Source organism: Lytechinus pictus, chromosome 13, assembly GCF_037042905.1.
Source record: "Lytechinus pictus isolate F3 Inbred chromosome 13, Lp3.0, whole genome shotgun sequence".
Classification (NCBI taxonomy): Eukaryota; Metazoa; Echinodermata; class Echinoidea; order Temnopleuroida; family Toxopneustidae; genus Lytechinus; species Lytechinus pictus.
Window position 1 is genome coordinate 13,803,429 of NC_087257.1, and position 23,507 is coordinate 13,826,935.

Consider the following 23,507-nt stretch of genomic DNA (forward strand, 5'->3'; position numbering starts at 1 on the left):
CCAGTTGCGCCATCAACTTTTTTTAAAGTTGGGGGGGGGGGGGGCGGTGGGTGAAGGGCAAAAGAAAAGTATAGGGGGAAGGGCGACTTAGATAAAAAAAAATGGAAGAAAATCTTTTTAGCTCCGAAGAGTGAAAAACGGTTTTTCTTATATAATTTAGTTAGAATACGATGCTTGTGACAGCAAATAATTTCTATGTTGAGAGTACTGTACAACTTGATAAAATTATTTTTCCTAATTTCTTGGTGGAATGCCCCCCCCCCCATTGGTACCGCCACTCCTGACGTCACTGGCGGATCCAGGGGGCACAGCCTCCCCCCCTTTGAGAGGTACAATTAAAATTTGTAATGTAGAAAAATACCCATAAATTTTGATTAAAACCTTTTTTCTTTTTTTGCTTGTCAATTTTTTTCGTGAACGAAATACTCTTAATTTTCGGTTAAAACCTTTTTTTTTGCTTCTCAAATTTTTCCTCGGGGAAATGTGCCCCCCCTTCGAAAAATCTTGGATCCGCCCCTGCCTGACGTCATGGTAGTGGATGTGTGTGAGGGTATGGTTGTGTGTAAAAAGATGAGGTAGTATGTGTGGAAGTATGAAGAATTGTGTGCGTGTGTTTGTGATTGTAAGGGGTGTGTGAGTTTGTTGGTTTCTGTGTGTCGTTTGTGGGTGCAATTAACAGTTAGAAATGTGTGAATGTATATCGTGTGTTTTCGAGTGTGTGTGTATCTAGGACTGGTGTACCTCGTGTGGATGGGTCAGGTTGCGATTAACTGTGTGTCTCTGAGGGTGTGTTCGGTTGCCTTTGATTATCACATAACAAACGAATAAATATAAACACAATGAAGGAAGTCTGGTCAACGTATATGAGAATGAACTAAAATTTTAAACTTTTCAAAGTAAAAATCTCAGCTTGTGATTACTGTTGACATGATAATCGGAAATTTATATCATATTTCCCAATGTCTCTTCCTAAGGGAGTGTGTGAGGGTGTGTGTGTGTATGAATGAATATGTACATATTATGTGAGTGTGTGTACAAACCATTCTACCCAATTTTCTATAAAGGGTATTAAGAGAAAGCGATGCTTGATAATTTCATGAGGATTATGAGAACGACAATTACAATAATGAGGATGATAATGATAACAACTATAAGTTCATATCATAATAATCACATTTTATTTTGATTCTTCCATGAAACCCTGGCTGGGTTGATTGTACACATCATCCCCAGCCGGAACTTTGGACGGATGGGGGAGGGGGCAGTGAAGCCCCATCCCACCTCTTCCTGCACCCCTTTTCTATACGAATTAATCTCGATTTCGAAGAGCTACAATCACTAAAAAGGTTGATGACATTAACCTTCAGCCAGGTAGCAAGAGGGAACACATGTTTCATAAATGATAGTAAAAAAAATTGTCCAAAAATGCTGGTTTGAAATTTTGATGTGTAAATTATTAAAAGAGAACCAAAGTTCGATATTTTACTATATTTCATTTGTGTGGGTGCACGAACAAAAGATATGCAGAGTAGTTTTTTATTGTCATTACGAAAAGTACATATGTTATCTGTCATTTTTCATATAAATAGTTCTATTCACAATTTTGAACTGAAACAACTTCATGTTTACATCTTCAATTGAATAAAAAGTAATGACTTCACATGGTATTGTCAAAGTCAAACATTTGTTTCCAGTTTGTAAGACTTTTTACATTCTTAAACTTTTACTTCAAAAGAACACAATTTTTGTTAAAAAAACTTTAATTATTAAAACCAATGCTTCAGAATAAAAAATGAAGATAGCAAGACATTTGGTATGACATATTTATTTAAAACACATATAGCATTGCACAGGCCATGATATTGAAGAAACTTACTTGTATATAGATTGTATTTGCGTTGAAAATCAAAATATGAGAGAAATTTTTCCATCTGTTGCCAAATATTATCAAAACGTACCCCTTGGCGCACCAAGATTTGAAACATATAACTTTTTTAATATTTGATTATTCCAAAGGACTTGACATGCAACATCATCAACAATATAACGAGTAGGCCTATAGGTTTATTCTTTAACGACGTTACCAATTCCCTAAGGGTGTGGGTGAAGGAGAAATCGTGAACTCTTTCCAGTTTTCGTCCCAACTTCAGTGTTTGTTCAAGTTCAATGAAAACCTTTTCGGTTTCCCCCTACAAAGTATCGCCCCCTGTGTGGTGGAACCACTTCAAAAAAAAATTAAAAAAAATTAAAAAAAATGCTAAAACAATAGTAAGACTAGTGTTCCGATCATATCCAAAAGCATACAATTGAATCCATCCCGAGTATTAACACCCCCGCAATCGAAGATCAATAGTTTCATATTATACAAGGTAGGACTAAGCAATCATATCGTAACATACTTCGAGATTATAGATATCTGATTGTGTATCAACACTCCACGCCAGGACAAACGTAATTAAATACATGAGATCCAGCTTCAAGCTTAATACGAAAAGAGCGATTGCTAGTACTGAACTTCGCTTTCAAAGTAAAAAGTAAGAGAGGATTGCCAGTGCTGCACTCGTAGAAACAGACAAGAACACCTGTGGTTTCTCAAACATCGCACCTTGAAATGAATACATTGTAAACTCCTAGTCGTTTTCTTTTCGAAGCTACCTTGCAGAATTCAGAGACCTGAAAATGTATAAATTCAGGGCTAGTGGAGCTGGGAAATTCATAGTCAGCGTCGTTTGGGATACTGACAACAAGCAACAAGACATCTTCCAGAGCTCTGAGCTGATAGCATCATCATCGTCATAATGGAAAGCAGAAAAATTCTAGCCGTGCTCGTTGCCATCTCGGTTCTTGCTGTTTGTGCCGCCCAGGCTCGTAAGTATAGGCCCTATAGATTTCCCCCCACCTTTTGAGGGTTGCTGAGAAGCTTAAAAGAGCAATATTCACGAGTTTTACTCTTGGAGGAAAATATCAGGGACACCTTGTATTATCGTCAAATAAGGATGCTTTGTTCCTTACCAAAGTTGCTTTGAGATTTCCACTTTAATGCCATAATTATTGCAGGTGAAAAGGTTAATAGGGTTATTTTAATTTGAAGTAACTATGGAAAAGTAATCAGTTAATTATTGTTTTTTGTTTTATAATACGTAATGGCCATTTTTTTTGGAGTTCGTGGCAGCCTACGGCTTTCCCTGATAAATGTCTTTAATGAAAAGTTGAATTCCTAGTATAAGCGTTAGAAAGAGACTCACTATTGTAAAACTTTTTGTGACTTGAAGTGGCATTGTCCATGAATCTCATCTTTTCGGTTTTACAATTGAGCAGCAAATGGATTTCGGCCTAGACCGGGACCAAGACCGAGACCAGAAAACGGCACCAGTCCTGGACCACGACCGAGACCAGAAAACGGCACCAGTCCAGGACCACGACCGAGACCAGAAAACGGCACCAGTCCTGGACCACGACCGAGACCGGGAAACGGCGGAGGAAACCACTCTCAACCTATCAACGGTCCCAGACCAGGCAACCACTCCCAACCTATCAACGACACCAGACCGGGCAACGGCACTGGCAACTATTCAAGGGACGGTCATATCGTAAAGCGCCAGACATTTTTCTCTACCTTATCACCCCCATCAGGAAATGGATCTGGAAATCACTCACACCCTCCTCCTCCTCCTCCCCCAACACCAAGCAACAGTTCTGCTCCACCACCACCACCACCACCACACAACAGCACAGCTCCCCCTCCACCAACCAACAGTTCTCTCGCTCCCCCACCCTCAAACAAGAGCCTTCCCCCTCCCCCACCATACAACAGCTCTTTCGCGCCCCCACCCTCGTACAACAGCACCACCCCTCCTCCACCATTAAACAGTTCTTTCGCTCCTCCTCCCCCGTCCAATAGCTCTGCCCCTCCCCCTACATCAGGAACCAACAGCCCATCGCATCCCCCACCTCCCAGTAGCCCTCCTTCAGGTGAGTGAACTGTATAATCTTATTTCATACAACATTATTTATCACGGCATATACCACTTCTATATTGACAAGAATAAAGTAAAAGTCCGACGTTGGTGTAGCTTAGGCGGTAGACGAGTCGTCATAAATCCCGGAGCATTTCAAGAAATAAATTTTCAGCGATTTTCCTTGACGACTATTATGAGCTTCTGAATTCACTGGATCTGAATGGCTCAGAAAAATGATGAAAATTACAGACTTTTTGCATAATGAATCACTCGTTCGGGCTTCAACCCAAGACGATATTATTTGTTTGTAATATTTTGTAATAGAATGTAGTATTACATAAAAAAACAGACCACTTATTTGTGTTTTCGCATTTTACCCCTTTATTCTATGCGCTATATTGCATTTCAAGATTTATTTTCTTTTTGTAAATGCAATGAATTACCACGTCATTATCATTATCACCAAGGTATAAAGAATGATAAAGCATAATAACAATCAGTCGTGTTTCATTTTAATTATTTAAATTTCCTAAGTACATGAAGTATGGAGTAGAATGAAGTAAGAACATACGTTGATATGGTTAGAAAGAATAATGATGGGACCTACAATGCTTGAATACGCAGTTACTGCTCAATAAGGGTCGCCAAACGTATACTAAGAACAAAGAAGCCGGATTTGTTTTCTACATTCTTATTTCAATAAATTTTTATTCAGAAGTTAAGGGCTTGTAAAAGAGATAGGTTATGCTAACACGTAATAAACTGATATTTCACTTGCGCTCTTACTCTTTACTTGGAGAATAGGGCTATCCAGTTGTTCGTAAAATTATTGGTGAGTTTCTAAGCATCTTTACAAAACGGCCCCTCTCCACTTTGTAAGATGTAGACCCTTTCACTCTGTGTCATGTCGTGTGCTCTTCTCCACATTTTTGTTCACATTACAGGCCGATCGTGTAGGGGAAGATGTGGTAACTATAATGGTTCCAGACAGTGCCAATGCGACAATCAATGCAGGATGTACAGAGACTGTTGCCGTGATCTAGAATCTGAGTGCCAGGTTAGACGAATAATATTTGCGATTTTGTAGACGTATGTGTCGGCCAATATAGACCTTTTGCAGTGACGTCATCACGCCGCCATCTTTAGAGGCTGAAGTCATTGCCTTGCATGCTTTGTTGATCTGCAGCTGGAGTAGCTCTGAAGGAGGGCGCTATGAGCTTATGACGTGATATGCATAATGTCTATTCAAAACTCCGGTTCTCCTTTATTTTTAGTGCCAATTGCGTGCTTTTCCGTGTTTAAGATATTTCGTTTTTTTCTGTAACATGTCAAATGACATGATAATACAAAACAAAAATAAATCGTAAATAGAGATCATATCTTACCCCAAATAAGTTTTGCACACCTGTATGCTAAACAATACGAACAGGATTGTTGTGCAAATTTGACAAATCACAATTCGATGTTCCGAATGTATGGTCGCATAATTGTATGGTGAATATTATCATTAAATAATCGGATAAAAAATGAAAGAGAATCGAAATCGGAGTTGAGATGTTAAATTCATTGCATCTCAAAGAATGATAGGAGTACAGTGATTACTATGCATTTGGAAGAATCAATATTCCAAAATTATTCTCATTCCTATCTTTACCACTTTCTAGTGGACTCAACCTTTAAATGCAAATGTAAAATATAATTTTTACCTTTCAACATATGAAAACTTATTTTCCACTTTTTGCATTTGTTTTTTTCTGTCCTTATTCAGAACCGGAACTAGGCGGATTCACCGACTCGTTGATTTGACGTTGGAATCGGACCAGGAATTGGACAGGGAATACGGATCAGTAAACAAAAGAAAATTACTTAGCTCTTAGGCCTTTAACAAGCCTATGTCTTTTACGATGAATACAAATAACATATTGAAATTTGATATCAATCAAACTGTTTGATTGTTGATTGATTTGATTGATAAAAAAGTTTTAAACTTTCGTTTTCCCTATATATGTAGGTATTGTACAACATGATTTACAAATTAGATGTAGATAAAAAAAAATTGTAGGCATGATACCCCCTCCCAAAAAAAGAGAATTATGACAAAACTATTCTTCTCTTCTCATAATCTTTGAAATATTAGTATGTCCATTTCTCGACTTTGCGAATTTGAATTCCTTGCTTTCAGAAGTAACGATTCATCAGCACACTAAATCGTCTTGTTGGAAAAAAAATCAATGTACAGTTCTGATGGAGGAAAGAAAGTCTTGATGGGTTGGCCTAGGTTAGCCTTCTCAGCCTGAGTAATAACGGTCGATTTTTATTGCTTTCCCGCTATAGCACCGAAATGAAACATTCTTTTAGGTACCAAATAGATTACTGTCCCCAGCAGTCGTCTTAAGTTAAATGAAACATGCCAACCTCTTCCTAACGTTGGCTATTTAGGACTATTTATATATCCTACTCTTTCGGGAATCAATCAACATGAATTTCGGCGTCGGGTTTATAGTATAATTTCGATAATAAACATTTGCAGAAATCAGAAACTCAAGCGCCTCGTTTTCTTCTTTGGAGGGTCATGTTATTCATTTAAGCTCTCCTTTGATTGCTGGTTTTTATACTTTATCCATGAAGTTAAACAGTAACATTAATTTGTGTGGGTCCAATCATAGTAAAGAAACATTTCGTGTAAGTGTGGAGGTGTGAGTGTATTCGAAGGGCAATGATACAGAGAGAGAGAGAGAGAGAGGGGTGGGGGGAAGACGCATAAAGTTTGAGCGTGACACCAACAAATTGGGGTGCCATGGTGTAGGTGTGTTTTGCAATTACCCGCACAGTCAATATATGACTTAAACACGAACTTCACATTTAAATTTCATATTTAAACGAGGACACACAGCGAAAATATGACGCTCTCAGATTGTTAATCTCTCCAAATTTTCCCAAACCATACGGATATTATTATGCAGGGAGGGTGTCATTTAACAAGAAATGTAAAAGTACATCTTTGCTTTATGTCCTCAGTTGTAAGGTGAAACTTTCAAACAATCCTCAGATGACCTGATTCCCACAGGCTCGAAATACTACGGTTATTTTGTGAAGTACTTCTGAAAATCATGTCCTCAATTGCTGTCAATAATTGTGAGTGTGTTTGTGTGCACAGAAGAAAGAGATAGAAAGGGAGGGTGGGTGGGGAGGGGGGGGTGTTGTGGTATACAGGTGATTATAGGTCTAATGAAATTATATAGAATATTTGCTTTCTTCTCTCATCTATAGAATCACATCATTATAATTTATAATTACCATTCCTACTTCTCTGCATGTATTCCTCCCTGTTCCCTCTCTTATTCGTCCTTTTTTTCCCCTCCACACCTTTTCTCCCTGACAGGGTAGAGGCATGGAATGATAAAACAGCCGACGGATTGAGTTATCATTTTCGTCGAATTGTAAAGCCTAAAACAATACTGTAAAATTAATCAATAACATATTTTTTCACAATAAGATTTTTTTTTTCTTAAAAGTGTTTCGATTTTAAAGCCCGTTCACAATTAATTCACAATAACAATTTGACTTACATTAATCGGGTATCCATTCTAACGATTACAGATAGTAAAGATTGCTGAAAAAAACATTTTTTTTAATACAAATATCCAAAGCCGTCATTATTTTTTATTGCCTTCTTTATTCTGTTCATCTCTTTCATCGTATATTTTTTCGTTTTTGTTTCTTAATATTTTCAGATTTCCTTCCCGTATTCATTTTCTTACCCTTCTCTTTCACGTACCCCTTCCTATTTTACTTTCTTTTTTTGTCTTCATAATCATCTTCTTTTTTCTCGCTAGTCTTCTCTTCCGTTTTCACATTTTTTATCTAAAGAATGTAAAACAAACCGATCAAAACATAGTCATTCCAGAATGGGAATGCTTGTAATTGTTTTTCATGGGGCAGAAGTTGTTCCAGGTGTTTCGGTAGAAAAAAAAAAAAATCCGTTCCAACCCCCATCGGAACAATTTTGGTACCCTTCCCAGTCCGAAATCCTGGATCAGCCCATGCATATTTCATGTCATCAGATTATATTGGAGCTATCATGATTTTAAAATAGTCATCAATCAATGCCAACCTGTTAATACTACCTAATGCTATCTTATAAATCCTCACAAATAAAGGAGGTTCTTTTCGGAAGATATCAACCTCATATTGATTCGAAATAAGACTTTGAAAAAAAAAAATATTTGTCTTTGCGTTTCATAATGTGCCAATTCCTTGTCCAATTAATTTCTAACCTTGATGATGATGATGATGATGGTTAATGGTATTTGCATGGCTTTATATAGGCCCATCAATTTGATTTAAATCATTCGATGGCCATGGATGATTGGAGAAAATGTCATATTTTCATGAGAATACGCAAACCTCGGAACGGTAATAATAGGGTCCCGTAACAAAAAGGTTGTCAATCGTACACTAGATTGAAGGACGTTATAGTCAATGGAATCAATCGTAGAAAACTGTTCTACTATCATTGTTAAGCTTTGTGTTACGAGTCCTAGATCTGTGTGCAAAATTCTTTCATGCGACACCACGCTTGTGAGATTAGAAAATCCCGTGCTTTCATGTACATACGACTGGTCATCACAGCATGCCTGCCTGATCCCGGGACTGTACTCTGGCTGCTTGGCTGGAGATATGAGAAACACTCGGCGTACATAGTGTGGTATGACATGGATAAGGAAGTGTTTTTTTTTTTTAAACAAATCGAGTATATATTAAGTGAGGAAAACTCACTGAATTAAGGCTAAGTATATATCATTACAGTCCATCGAATCGATATTGCATCAAACGTGGATTATTGGGGGATCACTGGCAAAGGCATTGGTCATATTCACCTCTCCAGCTAAACCATCTCGCATGCGTTATCAGCACAGCAAATATGTCTAAAAACGATCCAGATTTTTTTATTTTGCTGGCTCGATCCCCTACACAAACGGCAAGCCATCTTGCACAAAATGTGAAGGACATATATGCCCCGTGTGCATTGTTGGCATCATGTTTTACTTTCCCCGAAATGGGGATTAGATTTCAAATTCCCGGGGGACCAATTCCAACCAGGCGCGACCATGGGGTTTCGAAAAGTACCCTAGGCAAGTCTTTTCCATGTTATGAAAATGTATCCCTTAACAAGTATTGGCGTGTGAAACCCTACCCTTAACAAGTATTGGAAATTTGACCGTAAACACTTAGCTTTCCTAACAAAATATATACCCTTTTTCAGTTTTTTGTATGGCGTTTTTCACACCCTTCTTACGTTACATGCGTAACGTGCCCACTTTTGAAAAATAAATTCCTTTTTACGCGTGGTCGCGCCTGGTATCCACTCGTCAGTGGAAGTGGATCCCCTGGCACCTCGAGCTATAAGAGGTCAATTGTAGCTCTGGAAACTCATCCTAAATCGGATTTGTCGCTGTCGCAGTCAGAATCATGCACACGAGCCGCAGATTAAATGATACCGTTGTGGATGCGATAGGTAAATTCTCATGTCACACAACTTGTATTGCAGGACAATCTCTTACGACGGGCCCAAAAGTCTCATCCAAAATCAAATTCGTCGTAAAGGTCCGTTTGCGCAGCGATAGGTCCGGACTACTGATCACATGACGGCCAGTTGCACTACCAGCATATTTAAAGTAGGCGGGGGGGGGGGGGGGTGGATGAAGGGCAAGATAAAACGTGTATTTGGGCAAGGGCGACCTAGTAAAATGGAAGAAAATCTTTTAAGCTTTGAAGAGTGAAATATGGTGTGGTTTTTTTTTTGAGAGAGAACTTTGTTTGAATATGAAGACGACAAGAACACACTTGTCGAATTTTCGAGATTGGGTGATCCTTTTCAGAACCAATACTTGCCCAAGAAAGATATATGGTGTACTGTGAAACCTACTACACAATATGATACTTGTGACAGCAAATAATTTCTATGCAGAGAGAGCTGTACAATTTCACAATCATTTTTCATAATTTCTTCACGGGGAGAGGGGGATTGGTGCAATGTCCCCCCCTTTTGGTGCCGCCACTCCTGACGTCATGGTAGTGGATGTGTGTGAAGGTTTGGTTGTGTGTGAAGGTTTGGTTGTGTGTGAAGGTTTGGTTGTGTGTAACAAGATGAGGTTGTGTGTAACAGGATAAGGTAGTATGTGTGGAAGTAGGAAGAATTTTGTGCGTGTGTTTGTGATTGTGAGTTCATGTATTCTGGTGAGGATGTGGGTGTGCGTGTGTTGGTGTCTGTGTGTCGTTTGTGGTTGCAATGAACAGAAATGTGTGAATGTATATCGTGTGTTTTCGAGTGTGTGTGTGTTTCAAGGACTGGTGCGCCTCGTGTGTGTATGTCAGGTTGCGGTTAACTGTGTGTCTCAGAAGGCGTGTTCGGTTTGCCTTTGAATATCACATTAAGGATAAGTCCACCCGCAACAATAAGTTGGTTTGAATAAAAAGAGAAAAATCGAAGTTACAAGCATAACACTAAAAATTTCATCAAAATCGGACGTAAAATAAGAAAGTTATGGCATTTTAAACTTTTTTAAACTTTCAATATTCACATCCTGTTCGGTATGTAATTAATGAGAAAACTGATGACATCATCCACTCACTATTTCTTTTGTATTTCATTACATGGAATATGAAATATTCTAATTTTCTCATCATTGTCATGTGAAACAAAGTCAGATATCTTCCTGAACATGGGTAATTATCATTGTTATAACATTTCTGGTTGAAACAAGAGGGTCCTTAATGCCAAATCTTTAAGAAATTAAATATTGTACAATTCACACACTAAAAAAAAAAGAAATAGTGAATGAGGGACATCATCAACTCTCTCATATAAATATCACTAAGTTGTGCATATAACTGTTTTGTGAAAAGTAAGCGAAATTTTAAAATGTCGTAATTCTTTCTTATTTTACATTCGATTTTGATGAAATATTCAGTGTTATGCTTTTTGATTTTCCTCTTTTAATTCAAATCAACTTTTATCTGGCGTGGACTTGACCTTTAAGAGAAAGCGATGCTTGATAATTTAGAACTATTATGAGGAATATGACAATAACAATGACAATAATGAGGATGGTATGATAACAACTATAAGTTAACATTTTAGTTTGATTCTTCCATAAAACCTCTGGCTGGGTTGATAAATCAAAGTATTAACAATAGTACAAAGAATGCTGATTTGAACTTTTGATGTGTAAATTATTAAGAGAGAACCAAAGCTCGAGTTTTGACTATATTTTATTTGTGTGGATGCACGAACAAAAAATATGCATGGATGTAATAGTTTCTTTATTGTCATTACAAAAATACATAAATTATCTGTTACTAATTCAATTCGTAAAAAAAATTAAACTTTTCATATAAATTCACTATTTCGGTGGCCAGGGGGGGGGGGGGGGGGGGGCAACAGCCAACAATTTCACGGTCATATCATGGTATGAACAATATTTTTTTATGATTGTCCCCGAGCATTATGGAGAAGCCCAATGCGTGATAAGTAAAAAAAGAGGGGGCACAGCATAGCGCGCAGGGCAAAAATTCCCGGGCGAGCGAAGCGAGCGAGATAAAAAAAATCACATTTTCATGAGAATCTAACTTTCAGATTGAGTTTGACATGGTATTAAGAAAATAACAGATTTTACATCTTCCTTTCCTTTCCTTTTCTCTCATGTTTTCTTTTTTGTTCTGGGTTTTATAACTTTTGGGGCAAGCGCTATGTGGATCGGGTCCGGGGCATTGGCGGCACTAGGATTTTTAACTTAGGGAGCATGGAGGGGGGGGGGGGCAAGACAAATATTTTGCCTATTTCACAAAATCGAGCGAGAAGCGCGAGCTATTTTTTTAAATGTAGACCCTCAGGCTGATTTGAAAAGGGGCCTGTTAAGGACTAGCAGTTTGTAGTGGGTAATGAAGATGATATCTTACCAAATAAATAATGAGATGATAACTGGGCGATCTAAGCACTTTTTTGTAATCATGAACTGGATGGCTATCTATTTACACAATTGATGCGAGCGCGTAGCGTGAGCTGAAAACTTTTGATTTATGAAAATTATGAATACGCAGGGTGTGTATCTCGCTAAAAAGAATAATAAAAACTTTAATCGAGAGAGGCATATTGACTTGAACAATATATTTTTCAATTCAATTCAATTTGCATTTATTTCATTCTCGATAAAAACAACTATAAAGCAAGGTATGAGAAACAATATATTTACAAGCAAGAGTAAACAATGAAAATAAAATGGGGAACTGCATAAATAAAGCCAAGTGGCCTTATGTAAGCGCAGTTCCCAGAACATTGATAACATGACATGGCATAGAGAAACAATAAGATAAAGAATTTTAAACATGATATATAAACAACAAACAAAAATGTTATGATTGGGAAATCATAGTAATACTAAAGTGGAAGGACTTTAGATGATTTCTGTGAAACTTCTTTGTGTGAGACATCACAAGATGATGACTCAGGTAACCACACATTCCAATGAGATGAAGTACTCTGTACTACACTCTCTATCCATGCTAAAATGAAAGTTAATTGTACAAATGAATTTAGTTCCAATAAAGTAGTCAAACTATACACACGTGTCTCTCAAGCCTCCTAAATATTGTGTAACTGGAACTCTACATGGTGTCAGAAGTTAAAAAACTGACTGTTATCTAGTGAAAATGGATGGCATGCGACCACCAGAAGCCTTTTCTCTACAGGGCAACATCACAGATAACTGGAAGAGGTGGAAACAGCGTTTTGAGCTGTATTTAACAGCTAGTGGACTTGACAAAAAGGACTCAAAAGTACAAACAGCGACACTGCTTCACATTATTGGTGAAGAGGCGTTAGAAATTTACAACACATTTTCTTTCGAGCAGGTAATTTCATCGTCAGGACAACCTGTAGCACCGACATTAAAAGACTTGCTGGAGAAATTCACTGTACATTTTGAGCCACAGTCCAACGTGACTTTTGAGAGACATGTATTCAACACAAGATTTCAACACGAAAACGAGTCATTTGACCAGTTCGTCACAGACTTGAAGAAAAAAGCTAAATCATGTGAGTTTGAGCATCTTCGAGACAGTCTGACAAAAGACAGAATTGTTGTTGGAATTCGTGATGATGGTACCAGAGCACGACTACTCAGAGAAAAAGACTTGTCTTTGGAGAAAGCAATAGACATTTGCAAGGCAACTGAGATAACGTCACAACATATTGCAGAGCTGAAGCCCAAACAGAACATTCATGCAATGCAGGCGACATCGATGAATAGGAAGACATGCCCGAAGTGTGGAAATAAGCATCCACCCAGAAAATGCCCTGCATATGGCAAAGAATGCCATACCTGCAAAAAGAAAAACCATTTCAGCTCCATGTGTAGAGATCAGGATCGAGATAATGACAGAGACCGATTATCAAGGAAGGTTCCATTTGGAGGACAAACTCGCAACAAAAAGGGTCATCGCCCCAGCAAAAGAGGGATCCATGACATCAAACAGGACAGTGAATACAGTGATGCCGACAGTGAAGAGTTCCACGTCGACGCCATCAATGGAGTCCAGCAGAAAGAGGAGAAATCGAAAAAAGAATGGTATGTCAATCTCACATTTCTTTCTGACAAAAACAGGCATAAAGAAAAAGCAACAACCAACAGTGCTCAATTCAAAATTGATACAGGTGCTCAATGCAATATACTGGCTGCTAAGGCTTATAAAAAGCTAGGGATGCCAAAATTTGGCAAGTCAAAAGCAAGATTGATGTCATATACAGAACACGTTGAAAAATCACATTTGGGAAAATGTACCCTAACATGTGTGAGGAAGAACAAATTCCATAACATTGAGTTTGAGGTGATTGATAGAGATGCCCAATCCATACTTGGACTTGAGTCATCTGAATTACTAGGTTTTGTAAAGAGGGCAGATTCAATCAAAGATGATAATTTGGCAAATCAATACACAGACGTGTTTGAAGGCCTTGGATGTATGGGGGAACCACAGCATTTAGATGTTGATAAATCAATCAGTCCAACAATCCATCCTCCAAGGAAAGTCCCAGTAGCAATAAAACAAGGTGTGAAAAATGAGCTCAATAGAATGGAAGAAATGGGTGTGATAGTAAAGCAAACAGAACCAACACAGTGGGTAAGTTCGATGGTCACAGTAGCAAAGAAAGGGAAAAATAAGGTAAGAATATGCCTAGACCCTAGGGACTTAAATAAAGCAATAAAAAGACCACACTACCCGATGAAGACAATTGATGACATTACTGATAATCTAGCCGGCGCACAGATCTTTAGTACATTAGATGCTAATTGCGGTTTCTGGCAGATTCCTCTTGATGACGAGAGTTCAAAACTTCTCACATTTAATACGCCCTACGGCAGATATAGATTTCTTAGATTACCATTTGGAATCAACTCTGCTAGTGAGATATTTCAGAGAATTATGACCGATATGTTTAGCGACATAGAAGGTGTAGAGGTTCTGGTAGATGACATTCTAATATATGGCCCCTCAGAAAGTGTCCATGATCAAAGGTTGAAGCAAGTACTAGAAAGGTGCAGAAAAAAATGCATCAAACTCAACCCAGACAAATGCCATATCAGGCAAACACAGGTCACATACATGGGACACATAGTATCTACAGAAGGACTAAAACCAGACCCAAAGAAAATAGAGGCAATCACAAAGATGCCTACCCCACAGAGTAAAAAGGGTGTTCAACAATTCCTAGGAATGGTAAACTACTTAGGCAAGTTTATCCCTAACTTGACAGAGAAATCAGCACCAATTAGAGTACTACTAGAAAAAGATGTGGCATGGCACTGGGATGACAAAAAAGAAGCAAGTTTCAAAGCGCTTAAAGAAGCGGTAACAAATGCTCCAGTGTTAAAGTACTACGATGTAAGTAAACCAGTCAAGTTAAGCGTAGATGCATCGCAAGCAGGCACGGGCGCAGTCCTACTACAAAATGGACATCCAGTGGCATATGCGTCAAAAGCATTTACCGATGCTCAGACACGATATGCCCAAATTGAGAAGGAGCTAGCCGCGATTGTATTTGGTTGTAAGAAATTTCACCAATATATATTTGGACGCACAGTGGATGTAGAAACGGATCATAAACCACTTGAAACGATATTCAAGAAACCACTGCATGCTTCCCCACCGCGACTCCAAAAAATGCTCCTCAATCTGCAAAACTATGATCTGCGCGTAACATATGAAAAGGGCGTCAACCTTTTCATATCCGACTGCCTCAGTAGAAATTTCCTAGCCAATCAAAGTGATGATGTTGATGTGGAAGAGATACCCATATGCATCATTGACAAACTTCCCATCGCAGACGAACGAATGAAAGAAATAAAAGATGAAACTAAAAAGGATGAAATGCTACAAAAGCTCCGTAAAGCAATCCTAACTGGATGGCCAAATGAAAAAAGGGAAGTCAGTGAAGAAATTCGACAATATTGGGAGTATAGAGAACTACTTACAGTAGAAGATGAATTAATATGCAAAGATGCGCGAGTGATAATACCAAAATCACTTAGAAAAAAGATGATCGGAAAAGTACATTGTCATGCACACCAAGGAATAGAAAAGACTAAGAAATTAGCGCGAGACATCATGTACTGGCCCGCCATGTCAGCACAAATTGCAGACATAGTTGCTTCATGTGAAATATGCAACACATATAAGCAAAACAATGCAAATGAACCAATGATTGGTCACACAAAACCAGACCAACCATGGCAAAAAGTAGGCTCAGATATCTTGGAATTAAATGGAAAGTACCATTTAATACTGGTAGACTATTACTCTAGTTTCTTTGAACTTTGCGAACTAAAAAACATGACAACATCAACAGTCATAAAGCACTGCAAAGAGCATTTTGCTAGATACGGGATACCGAACGAATTCGTATCAGATAATGGACCATGTTATGCTTCGAGCGAATTTAAGAAATTCAGCCAGGAGTATAAATTCAAACATGTAACTAGCTCCCCTGGATATCCCAAATCCAATGGGAAAGCTGAAAGCGCTGTCAAAATAGCAAAAAATTTGCTGCGCAAATCTAGCGATATACATCTAGCACTGCTACAATATCGCAACACACCTCTGGAAGGTTTAGACGCTTCTCCTGCCCAACTACTAATGGGACGAAGGACGAGAACACCCCTTCCAACAAACAAGAGGTTATTAAAACCTAAAACGCAACAGAACATTAACACAAAGCTCAAGAAACAACAAGAGAAACAGAAAATGTTCTATGACAAAACAACACATTCTCTCCCCAACCTGGTTATTGGAGATGTTGTTAGGATGCGAAGTACAAGAAATCCTAAAATTTGGCAAAAAGCAATCGTTGTGAGGATTTGTAAAGAGCCACGCTCATACATTGTACAAGCTGAAGGCGTAGACTACCGTCGAAATCGTAAAGATCTCAACAAAACAAAAGAAAGTCTGAATCCATTACATCAAAATGATGAATACAATAATCAGACTCAAACTTCTCATGACAACCCACCAAATACCCCTCAAAACACATCTCAACGCACAACCCAGCCGAAACAAGGTTACACTACCAAATATGGCAGACATATCAAACCACCAGAGAGATATGGGACATAAACTAAAAAAAAAAAAAAAAAAAAAAAAAAAACATGAAGAGAGAAGGGAAAGTAAAGTGATTAAAATCATTCAATGAAAGTTTAAGTTCTGCCTGACCCAGCCAAGTTGAGCATTGTTTACTTTGCAGTTCTTAATATTTTATGTAATGTAGTATTAGACTATTATTATTTTGTTTCTTAGTTTGGAAATTATTTTGTTGTAAAAATAATGCCTAAATATGTCTGGAAGGAAGTCTGAGTATGAGATATTATTATTATCTGAATAGTTTAAATGGACACTGAATTCAGCCATGAAGAACCCTATGGACGATATACAGAAGTTGAAGAAATTTGAACAATAATTATTAAGAAGAATAAATTGGACACTGATTAACAAACTTCATCTCAGGATAAATGTATGCATGTTTATGTTTTACCAATGCTATGTTTATATGATTCTTTGTATTATTATATTGAAGAATAATCTTTTATTGTATGCTCTTTTATTCATCTTGAGTGTACAATCATACAAAATCAAATTTGTTGAAATGAAATGAAATGTTAATAATCACAGCATCAAATTTCTTTGAAGAAGATTCAACAAATCGTTTCTAAAAACCTTATTGATAATTCTGAATTTTTTAGTTGTGAAAATTCATAACTGAAAAGGGGGATGTTATGATTGGGAAATCATAGTAATACTAAAGTGGAAGGACTTTAGATGATTTCTGTGAAACTTCTTTGTGTGAGACATCACAAGATGATGACTCAGGTAACCACACATTCCAATGAGATGAAGTACTCTGTACTACACTCTCTATCCATGCTAAAATGAAAGTTAATTGTACAAATGAATTTAGTTCCAATAAAGTAGTCAAACTATACACACGTGTCTCTCAAGCCTCCTAAATATTGTGTAACTGGAACTCTACAAAAAACACAAACAGAAAAACCAACAAAAAAGGTGTCAATCTAGAAGAAAAAAATAACTACATATATTTAAGATATAGGAACTGCTTCAATCTTTCTTGAATGACCTAACAGACTTGCTTTCAATTACATCTCTAGGGGTGGTGTTCCAAAAGCCTCATGTGAGCAAATAATTTTCTTATCTCAGTCAACATTTACTGCGAGCGCGTAGCGCGAGCGAAATTTTGAATTTTATATTATGACATGAAAGATTTGTGTAAGTGAAAAAAAATGTTGGGAGCTAACAGTGAATGGATGAGAAAATTTTCAAAGTGTAAAGAACGAAAATGTTGTTTTGGAGCATTTTGCAGTTTTAGTAGGATACCTATGACAACATTTACTATACATTTGTTGATGTTTCAAAATTTCGGGGGGGGGGGTGCAATGGGGCAAATGCCCCGTGGTTGCCGCTACTGGTGTGGGGCGGAGCCCCCGGAACGTCGTGATGTTTTTAAACATTGCAGATGGCCACTTTTTTTTATCAAATCACGGGTACATGCACAACACATTAACAAAATCGCAGAACCGAGCCACAAAATTTTGGCCTTTTAAAATGATTTTGAAAATAAATTCATATTATGTGATAGCATACCTTTGGAAATTTAGCATGAAGAGTTTTTTTTGCGATAAATCTAGCAAGCATGAAGCTTTACTTAGGTTAGGACATGATATAGGAGGATATCACTAACCCTTGGCTGAGGATATTACTAACCCTTGGCTAAGGATTTTTTGTCCTGATTGCGACCATTATTGCATAAAATTCAGCAAGCTTAATGTAATAGACGCCATCCACCTTTCTTCCAGTTCTTTATATTTTTCAATCCTCGGCAGCCCGGTCGTGTTCTTAGGTTCTTTTCCTTTTTTTCTTGTACCTTTTCTTCATGTTCTCATTTTCCAATTTTGTTTTTGCTCTACTATCATTTCCCTTTTATTTTTGCCTCGGGTCATATCTTTTATTTTATATCTCTCTCTTGATAATCATGCTAATTAATTAGTATTTCAGGATATTTTGTACTTCCTCACAGTCATGTTCTTCTTTCCTTCCTTTTCCCGCTTTACTTCAATCTTCTCTATTTATGTTCTTTCCCTTTCTTTTCATTTTCCCTTTTCCCTTTCCTCTTTTTTTCCTTCCCTTTCCTTGCATAGGCAATGCCATTGAAGAAAATTACTTGTATATACATTGTATTTGCGTTGAAAGATTTGAAACATTTCACATATTATTATTATTTTTTTATAATGTCAAAGGACTTGACATGAAACATCGTCAACAAATATAACGAGTAGGCCTATAGGTTTATTCTTTAACGACGTTATCAATTCCCTAAGGATGTGGGTGAAGGAGAAATCGTGAACCCTTTCCGGTTTTGGTCCCAACTTCAGTGTTTCAAGTTCAATGAAATTCTTTTTAATTTTTCCCTACAAAGCGCCTCCCCTGTGTGGTGGAGCCACTGCAAAAAAAATTAATAAATGAATAAAATTTAAAAAAATGTTGAAACAATAGTAAATTTAGTGTTCCGATCATATCCAAGAGTATACAATGGAACCAATCCCGAGTATTAACACCCCTGCAATCGAAGATCAATAGTTTCATATTATTCAAGGTAGGACTAAACAATCATATCGTAACATACTTCGAGATATCTGATTGTGTATCAACACTCCACGCCAGACAAACGTAATTAAATACATCAGATCCAGCTTCAAGCTTAATACGAAAAGAGCGATTGCTTGTACTGAACTTCGCGTTCCAAGTAAAAAGTAAGAGAGGATGGCCAGTGCTGCACTCGTAGAAACAGACAAGAACACCTGTGGTTTCTCAAACATCGCACCTTGAAATGAATACTTTGTACACTCCTAGTCGTATACTTTTCGAAGCTACCTTGCAAAATTTAGAGGCCAGAAAATGTATAAATTGAGGGCTGGTGGAGCTGGGAAATTCATAGTCAGCGTCGTTTGGGATACTGGCAACAAGCAACAATACATCTTACAGAGCTCTGAGCTGATAGCATCATCATCGTCATAATGGAAAGCAGAACAATTCTAGCCGTGCTCGTTGCCATCTCGGTTCTTGCTGTTTGTGCCGCCCAGGCTCGTAAGTATAGGCCCTATAGATTCCCCCCACCTCTTGAGGGTTGCTGAGAAGCTTAAAAGAGCAATGTTCACGAGTTTTACTCTTGGAGGAGAATATCAGGGACACCTTGTATTATCGTCAAATAAGGATGCTTCGTTGCTTACCAAAGATGCTTTGAGATTTCCACTTTAATGCCATAATTATTGCAGGTGAAAAGGTTAACAGGGTTATTTTAATTTTAAGTAACTATGGAAAAGTAATCAGTTAATTATTGTTTTTTGTTTTATAATACGTAATGGGCAATTTTTTAGGAGTTCGTGGCAGCCTACAGCTTTTCCTGATAAATGTCTTTAATGAAAAGTTGAATTCCTAGTAAAAGCGTAAGAAAGAGACTCACTATTGTAAAACTTTTTGTGACTTGAAGTGGCATTGTCCATGAATCTCATCTTTTCGGTTTTACAATTGTGCAGCAAATGGATTTCGGCCTAGACCGGGACCAAGACCGAGGCCAGAAAACGGCACCAGTCCTGGACCACGACCGAGACCAGAAAACGGCACCAGTCCAGGACCACGACCGAGACCAGAAAACGGCACCAGTCCTGGACCACGACCGAGACCGGGAAACGGCGGAGGAAACCACTCTCAACCTATCAACGGTCCCAGACCAGGCAACCACTCCCAACCTATCAACGGCACCAGACCGGGCAACGGCACTGGCAACTATTCAAGGGACGGTCATATCGTAAAGCGCCAGATATTTTTCTCTACCTTATCACCCCCATCGGGAAATGGATCTGGAAATCACTCACACCCTCCTCCTCCTCCTCCTCCCCCAACACCAAGCAACAGTTCTGCTCCACCACCACCACCACCACCACCACCACACAACAGCACAGCTCCCCCTCCACCAACCAACAGTTCTCTCGCTCCCCCACCCTCAAACAAGAGCCTTCCCCCTCCCCCACCATACAACAGCTCTTTCGCGCCCCCACCCTCGTACAACAGCACCACCCCTCCTCCACCATTAAACAGTTCTTTCGCTCCTCCTCCCCCGTCCAATAGCTCTGCCCCTCCCCCTACATCAGGAACCAACAGCCCATCGCATCCCCCACCTCCCAGTAGCTCTCCTTCAGGTGAGTGAACTGTATAATCTTATTTCATACAACATTATTTATCACGGCATATACCACTTCTATATTGACAAGAATAAAGTAAAAGTCGGGCGTTGGTGTAGCTAAGGCGGTAGACGAGTCGTCATAAATCTTGGAGCATTTCACGAAATAAATTTTCAGCGATTTTCCTTGACGACTATTATGAGCTTCTGAATTCACTGGATCTGAATGGACCAGAAAAATGATGAAAATTACAGACTTTTTGCATAATGAATCACTCGTTCGGGCTTCAACCCAAGACGATATTATTTGTTTGTAATATTTTGTAATAGAATGTAGTATTACATAAAAAAGAGAGTTATTTGAGTTTTCGCATTTTACCCCTTTATTCTATGCGCTATATTGCATTTCAAGATTTATTTTCTTTTTGTAAATGCAATGAATTACCACGTCATTATCATTTTCACCAAGGTATAACGAATGATAAAGCATAATAACAATCAGTCGTGTTTCATTATTTAAATTTCCTAAGTACATGAAGTATGGAGTAGAATAAAGTAAGAACATACGTTGATATGGTTAGAAAGAATAATGATGGGACCTACAATGCTGGAATACGCAGTTACTGCTCAAGAAGTGTCGCGAAACGTATACCAAGAACAAATAAGCCGGATTTTGTTTTCTACATTCTTATTTCAATAAATTCTTATTCAGAAGTTAAGAGCTTGTAAAAGAGATAGGTTATGCTAACACGTAATAAACTGATATTTCACTTGCGCTCTTACTCTTTACTTGGAGGATAGGGCTATCCATTTGTTCGTAAAATTATTGGTGAGTTTCTAAGCACCTTTACAAAACGGCCCCTCTCCACTTTGTAAGATGTAGACCCTTTCACTCTGTGTCATGTCGTGTGCTCTTCTTCACATTTTTGTTCACATTACAGGCCGATCGTGTAGGGGAAGATGTGGTAACTATAATGGTTCCAGACAGTGCCAATGCGACAATCAATGCAGGATGTACAGAGACTGTTGCCGTGATTTAGAGTCTGAGTGCCAGGTGAGACGAATAATATTTGCGATTTTGTAGACGTATGTGTCGGCTAATATAGACCTTGTGCAGTGACGTCATCACGCCGCCATCTTTAAAGGCTGAAGTCATTGCCTTGCATGTTTTGTTGATCTGCAGCTGGCGTAGCTCTGAAGGAGGGCGCTGTGATCTTATGACGTTATATGCGTAATGTCTATTCAAAACTCCGGTTATCCTTTATTTTTAGTGCCACTTGCTTTTCCGTGTTTTAGATATTTCGTATTTTTCTGTAACATGTCAAATGACATGATAATACAAAAAATAAATCGTAAATAGAGAACATATCTTACCCAAAATAAGTTTTGCACACATGTATGCTAAACAATACGAACAGGATTGTTGGGCAAATTTGACCAATCATAATTCGATGTTCCGGAACAATGATTGCATAATTGTATGGTGAATATTCATTAAATCATCAGATAAAAGATGAAAGAGAATCGAAATCGGCGTTGAGAAGTTAAATTCATTGCATCTCAAGGAATGATAGAAATACAGTGATTACTATGCATTTGTACAAATCAATAGTTTACGCTTACTATTCCAAAATTATTCTTATTCCTATCTTTAACATTTTCTAGTGGACTCAACCTTTAAATGCAAATGTAAAATCTCATTTTTACCTTTCATCATATGAAAACTTATCTTCCACTTTTTGCATTTGGGTTTTTTTCTCTATTTATTCAGAACCGGAACTAGGCGCATTCACCGACTCATTGATTTGATGTTGGAATCGGACCAGGAATTGGACAGGGAATACGGATCAGTAAACCACCCCCCAAAAAATAGCTCTGAGGCCTTTAACAAGCCTATGTCTTTTACGATTAATACAAATTAGATATTGACATTTGATATCAATCAAACTGTTTGATTGATTTGATTGATACAAAAGTTTTAAACTGTCGTTTTCCGTATGTAGTTATTGTACAACATGATTTACAAAATAGATGTAGAGAAAATATTGGTGGGCAAGACCCCCCCCCCAACCAAAAAAAAAAAAAAAAAAACTTGATAGTTATAACAAAATTATTCTCCTCTACTCCCAATCTTTGAAATATTATCATGTTTGTTTCTCGACTTTGCGAATTTGAATTCCTTGCTTTCAGAAATAACGATTCATCAGCACACTTAAATCGCCTTAAAAAAAAAAAAAATCAGTGCACAGTTCTTCTGGAGGAAAGTCTTGATGGGTTGGCCTAGGAAGCCTTCTCAACCTGAGTAATAACGGTCGATTTTTTTTTTCTTTTCCGCTATAGCACCGAAATGAAACATTATTACAGATACCAAATAGACAATTGTCCCCAACAGTCGTCTTTAGTGTCCACACGCCCACTTCTTCCTAACGTTGGCTATTTAGGACTATTTATATATCCTACTCTTTCGGGAATTAATCAACCTGAATTGCAATCGGCATCCGGTTTTTCGTATGATTTCGATAATAAACATTTGCAGAAATCAGAAACTCAAGCGCCTCGTTTTCTTCTTTGGAGGGTCATGTTATTCATTTAAGCTCTACATAATTTGATTTCTGTTTGCGACTTTATCCATGATGTTTACGGTAATATTAATTTGTGTGGGTATTGGTGGCATAGTAAAGAAACAGTTACGTGTAGATGTGTGGAGGGTGTGAGTGCTTTCGAAGGGCAAGGATGTGTAATTG

General features: G+C 38.0%; 3 protein-coding genes across 4 annotated transcripts; all 3 read left to right on the forward strand.

The window, feature by feature from the left end:
• Positions 1 to 2,711: 2,711 nt before the first annotated feature.
• LOC129274542 (proline-rich protein 2-like) lies at positions 2,712 to 6,496 on the forward strand. Of its 2 annotated transcripts, none has more exons than XM_064108847.1 (4): positions 2,712 to 2,868; positions 3,319 to 3,972; positions 4,904 to 5,016; positions 5,728 to 6,496. In XM_064108847.1, the coding sequence occupies exons 1-4, from the start codon at positions 2,799 to 2,801 to the stop codon at positions 5,737 to 5,739; spliced, it is 849 nt and encodes a 282-aa protein (XP_063964917.1). In that variant the 5' UTR covers positions 2,712 to 2,798; the 3' UTR covers positions 5,740 to 6,496. The 2 variants fall into 2 exon arrangements, with proteins under 2 accessions (XP_063964917.1, XP_063964918.1); XM_064108848.1 differs by having other exon boundaries at positions 2,716 to 2,868; positions 3,397 to 3,972.
• Positions 6,497 to 12,671: 6,175 nt separating this feature from the next.
• Positions 12,672 to 16,631, forward strand: LOC129259241 (uncharacterized protein K02A2.6-like). The gene has a single exon (XM_054897542.2). The coding sequence runs from the start codon at positions 12,672 to 12,674 to the stop codon at positions 16,629 to 16,631; it is 3,960 nt and encodes a 1,319-aa protein (XP_054753517.2).
• A 2,886-nt stretch (positions 16,632 to 19,517) lies between these two features.
• On the forward strand, positions 19,518 to 23,306 carry LOC129274543 (proline-rich protein 2-like). Its single transcript, XM_054910898.2, has 4 exons — positions 19,518 to 19,670; positions 20,120 to 20,782; positions 21,705 to 21,817; positions 22,535 to 23,306. Exons 1-4 carry the CDS (start codon positions 19,601 to 19,603, stop codon positions 22,544 to 22,546), a joined length of 858 nt encoding a protein of 285 aa, XP_054766873.2. The 5' UTR covers positions 19,518 to 19,600; the 3' UTR covers positions 22,547 to 23,306.
• Positions 23,307 to 23,507: the final 201 nt, after the last annotated feature.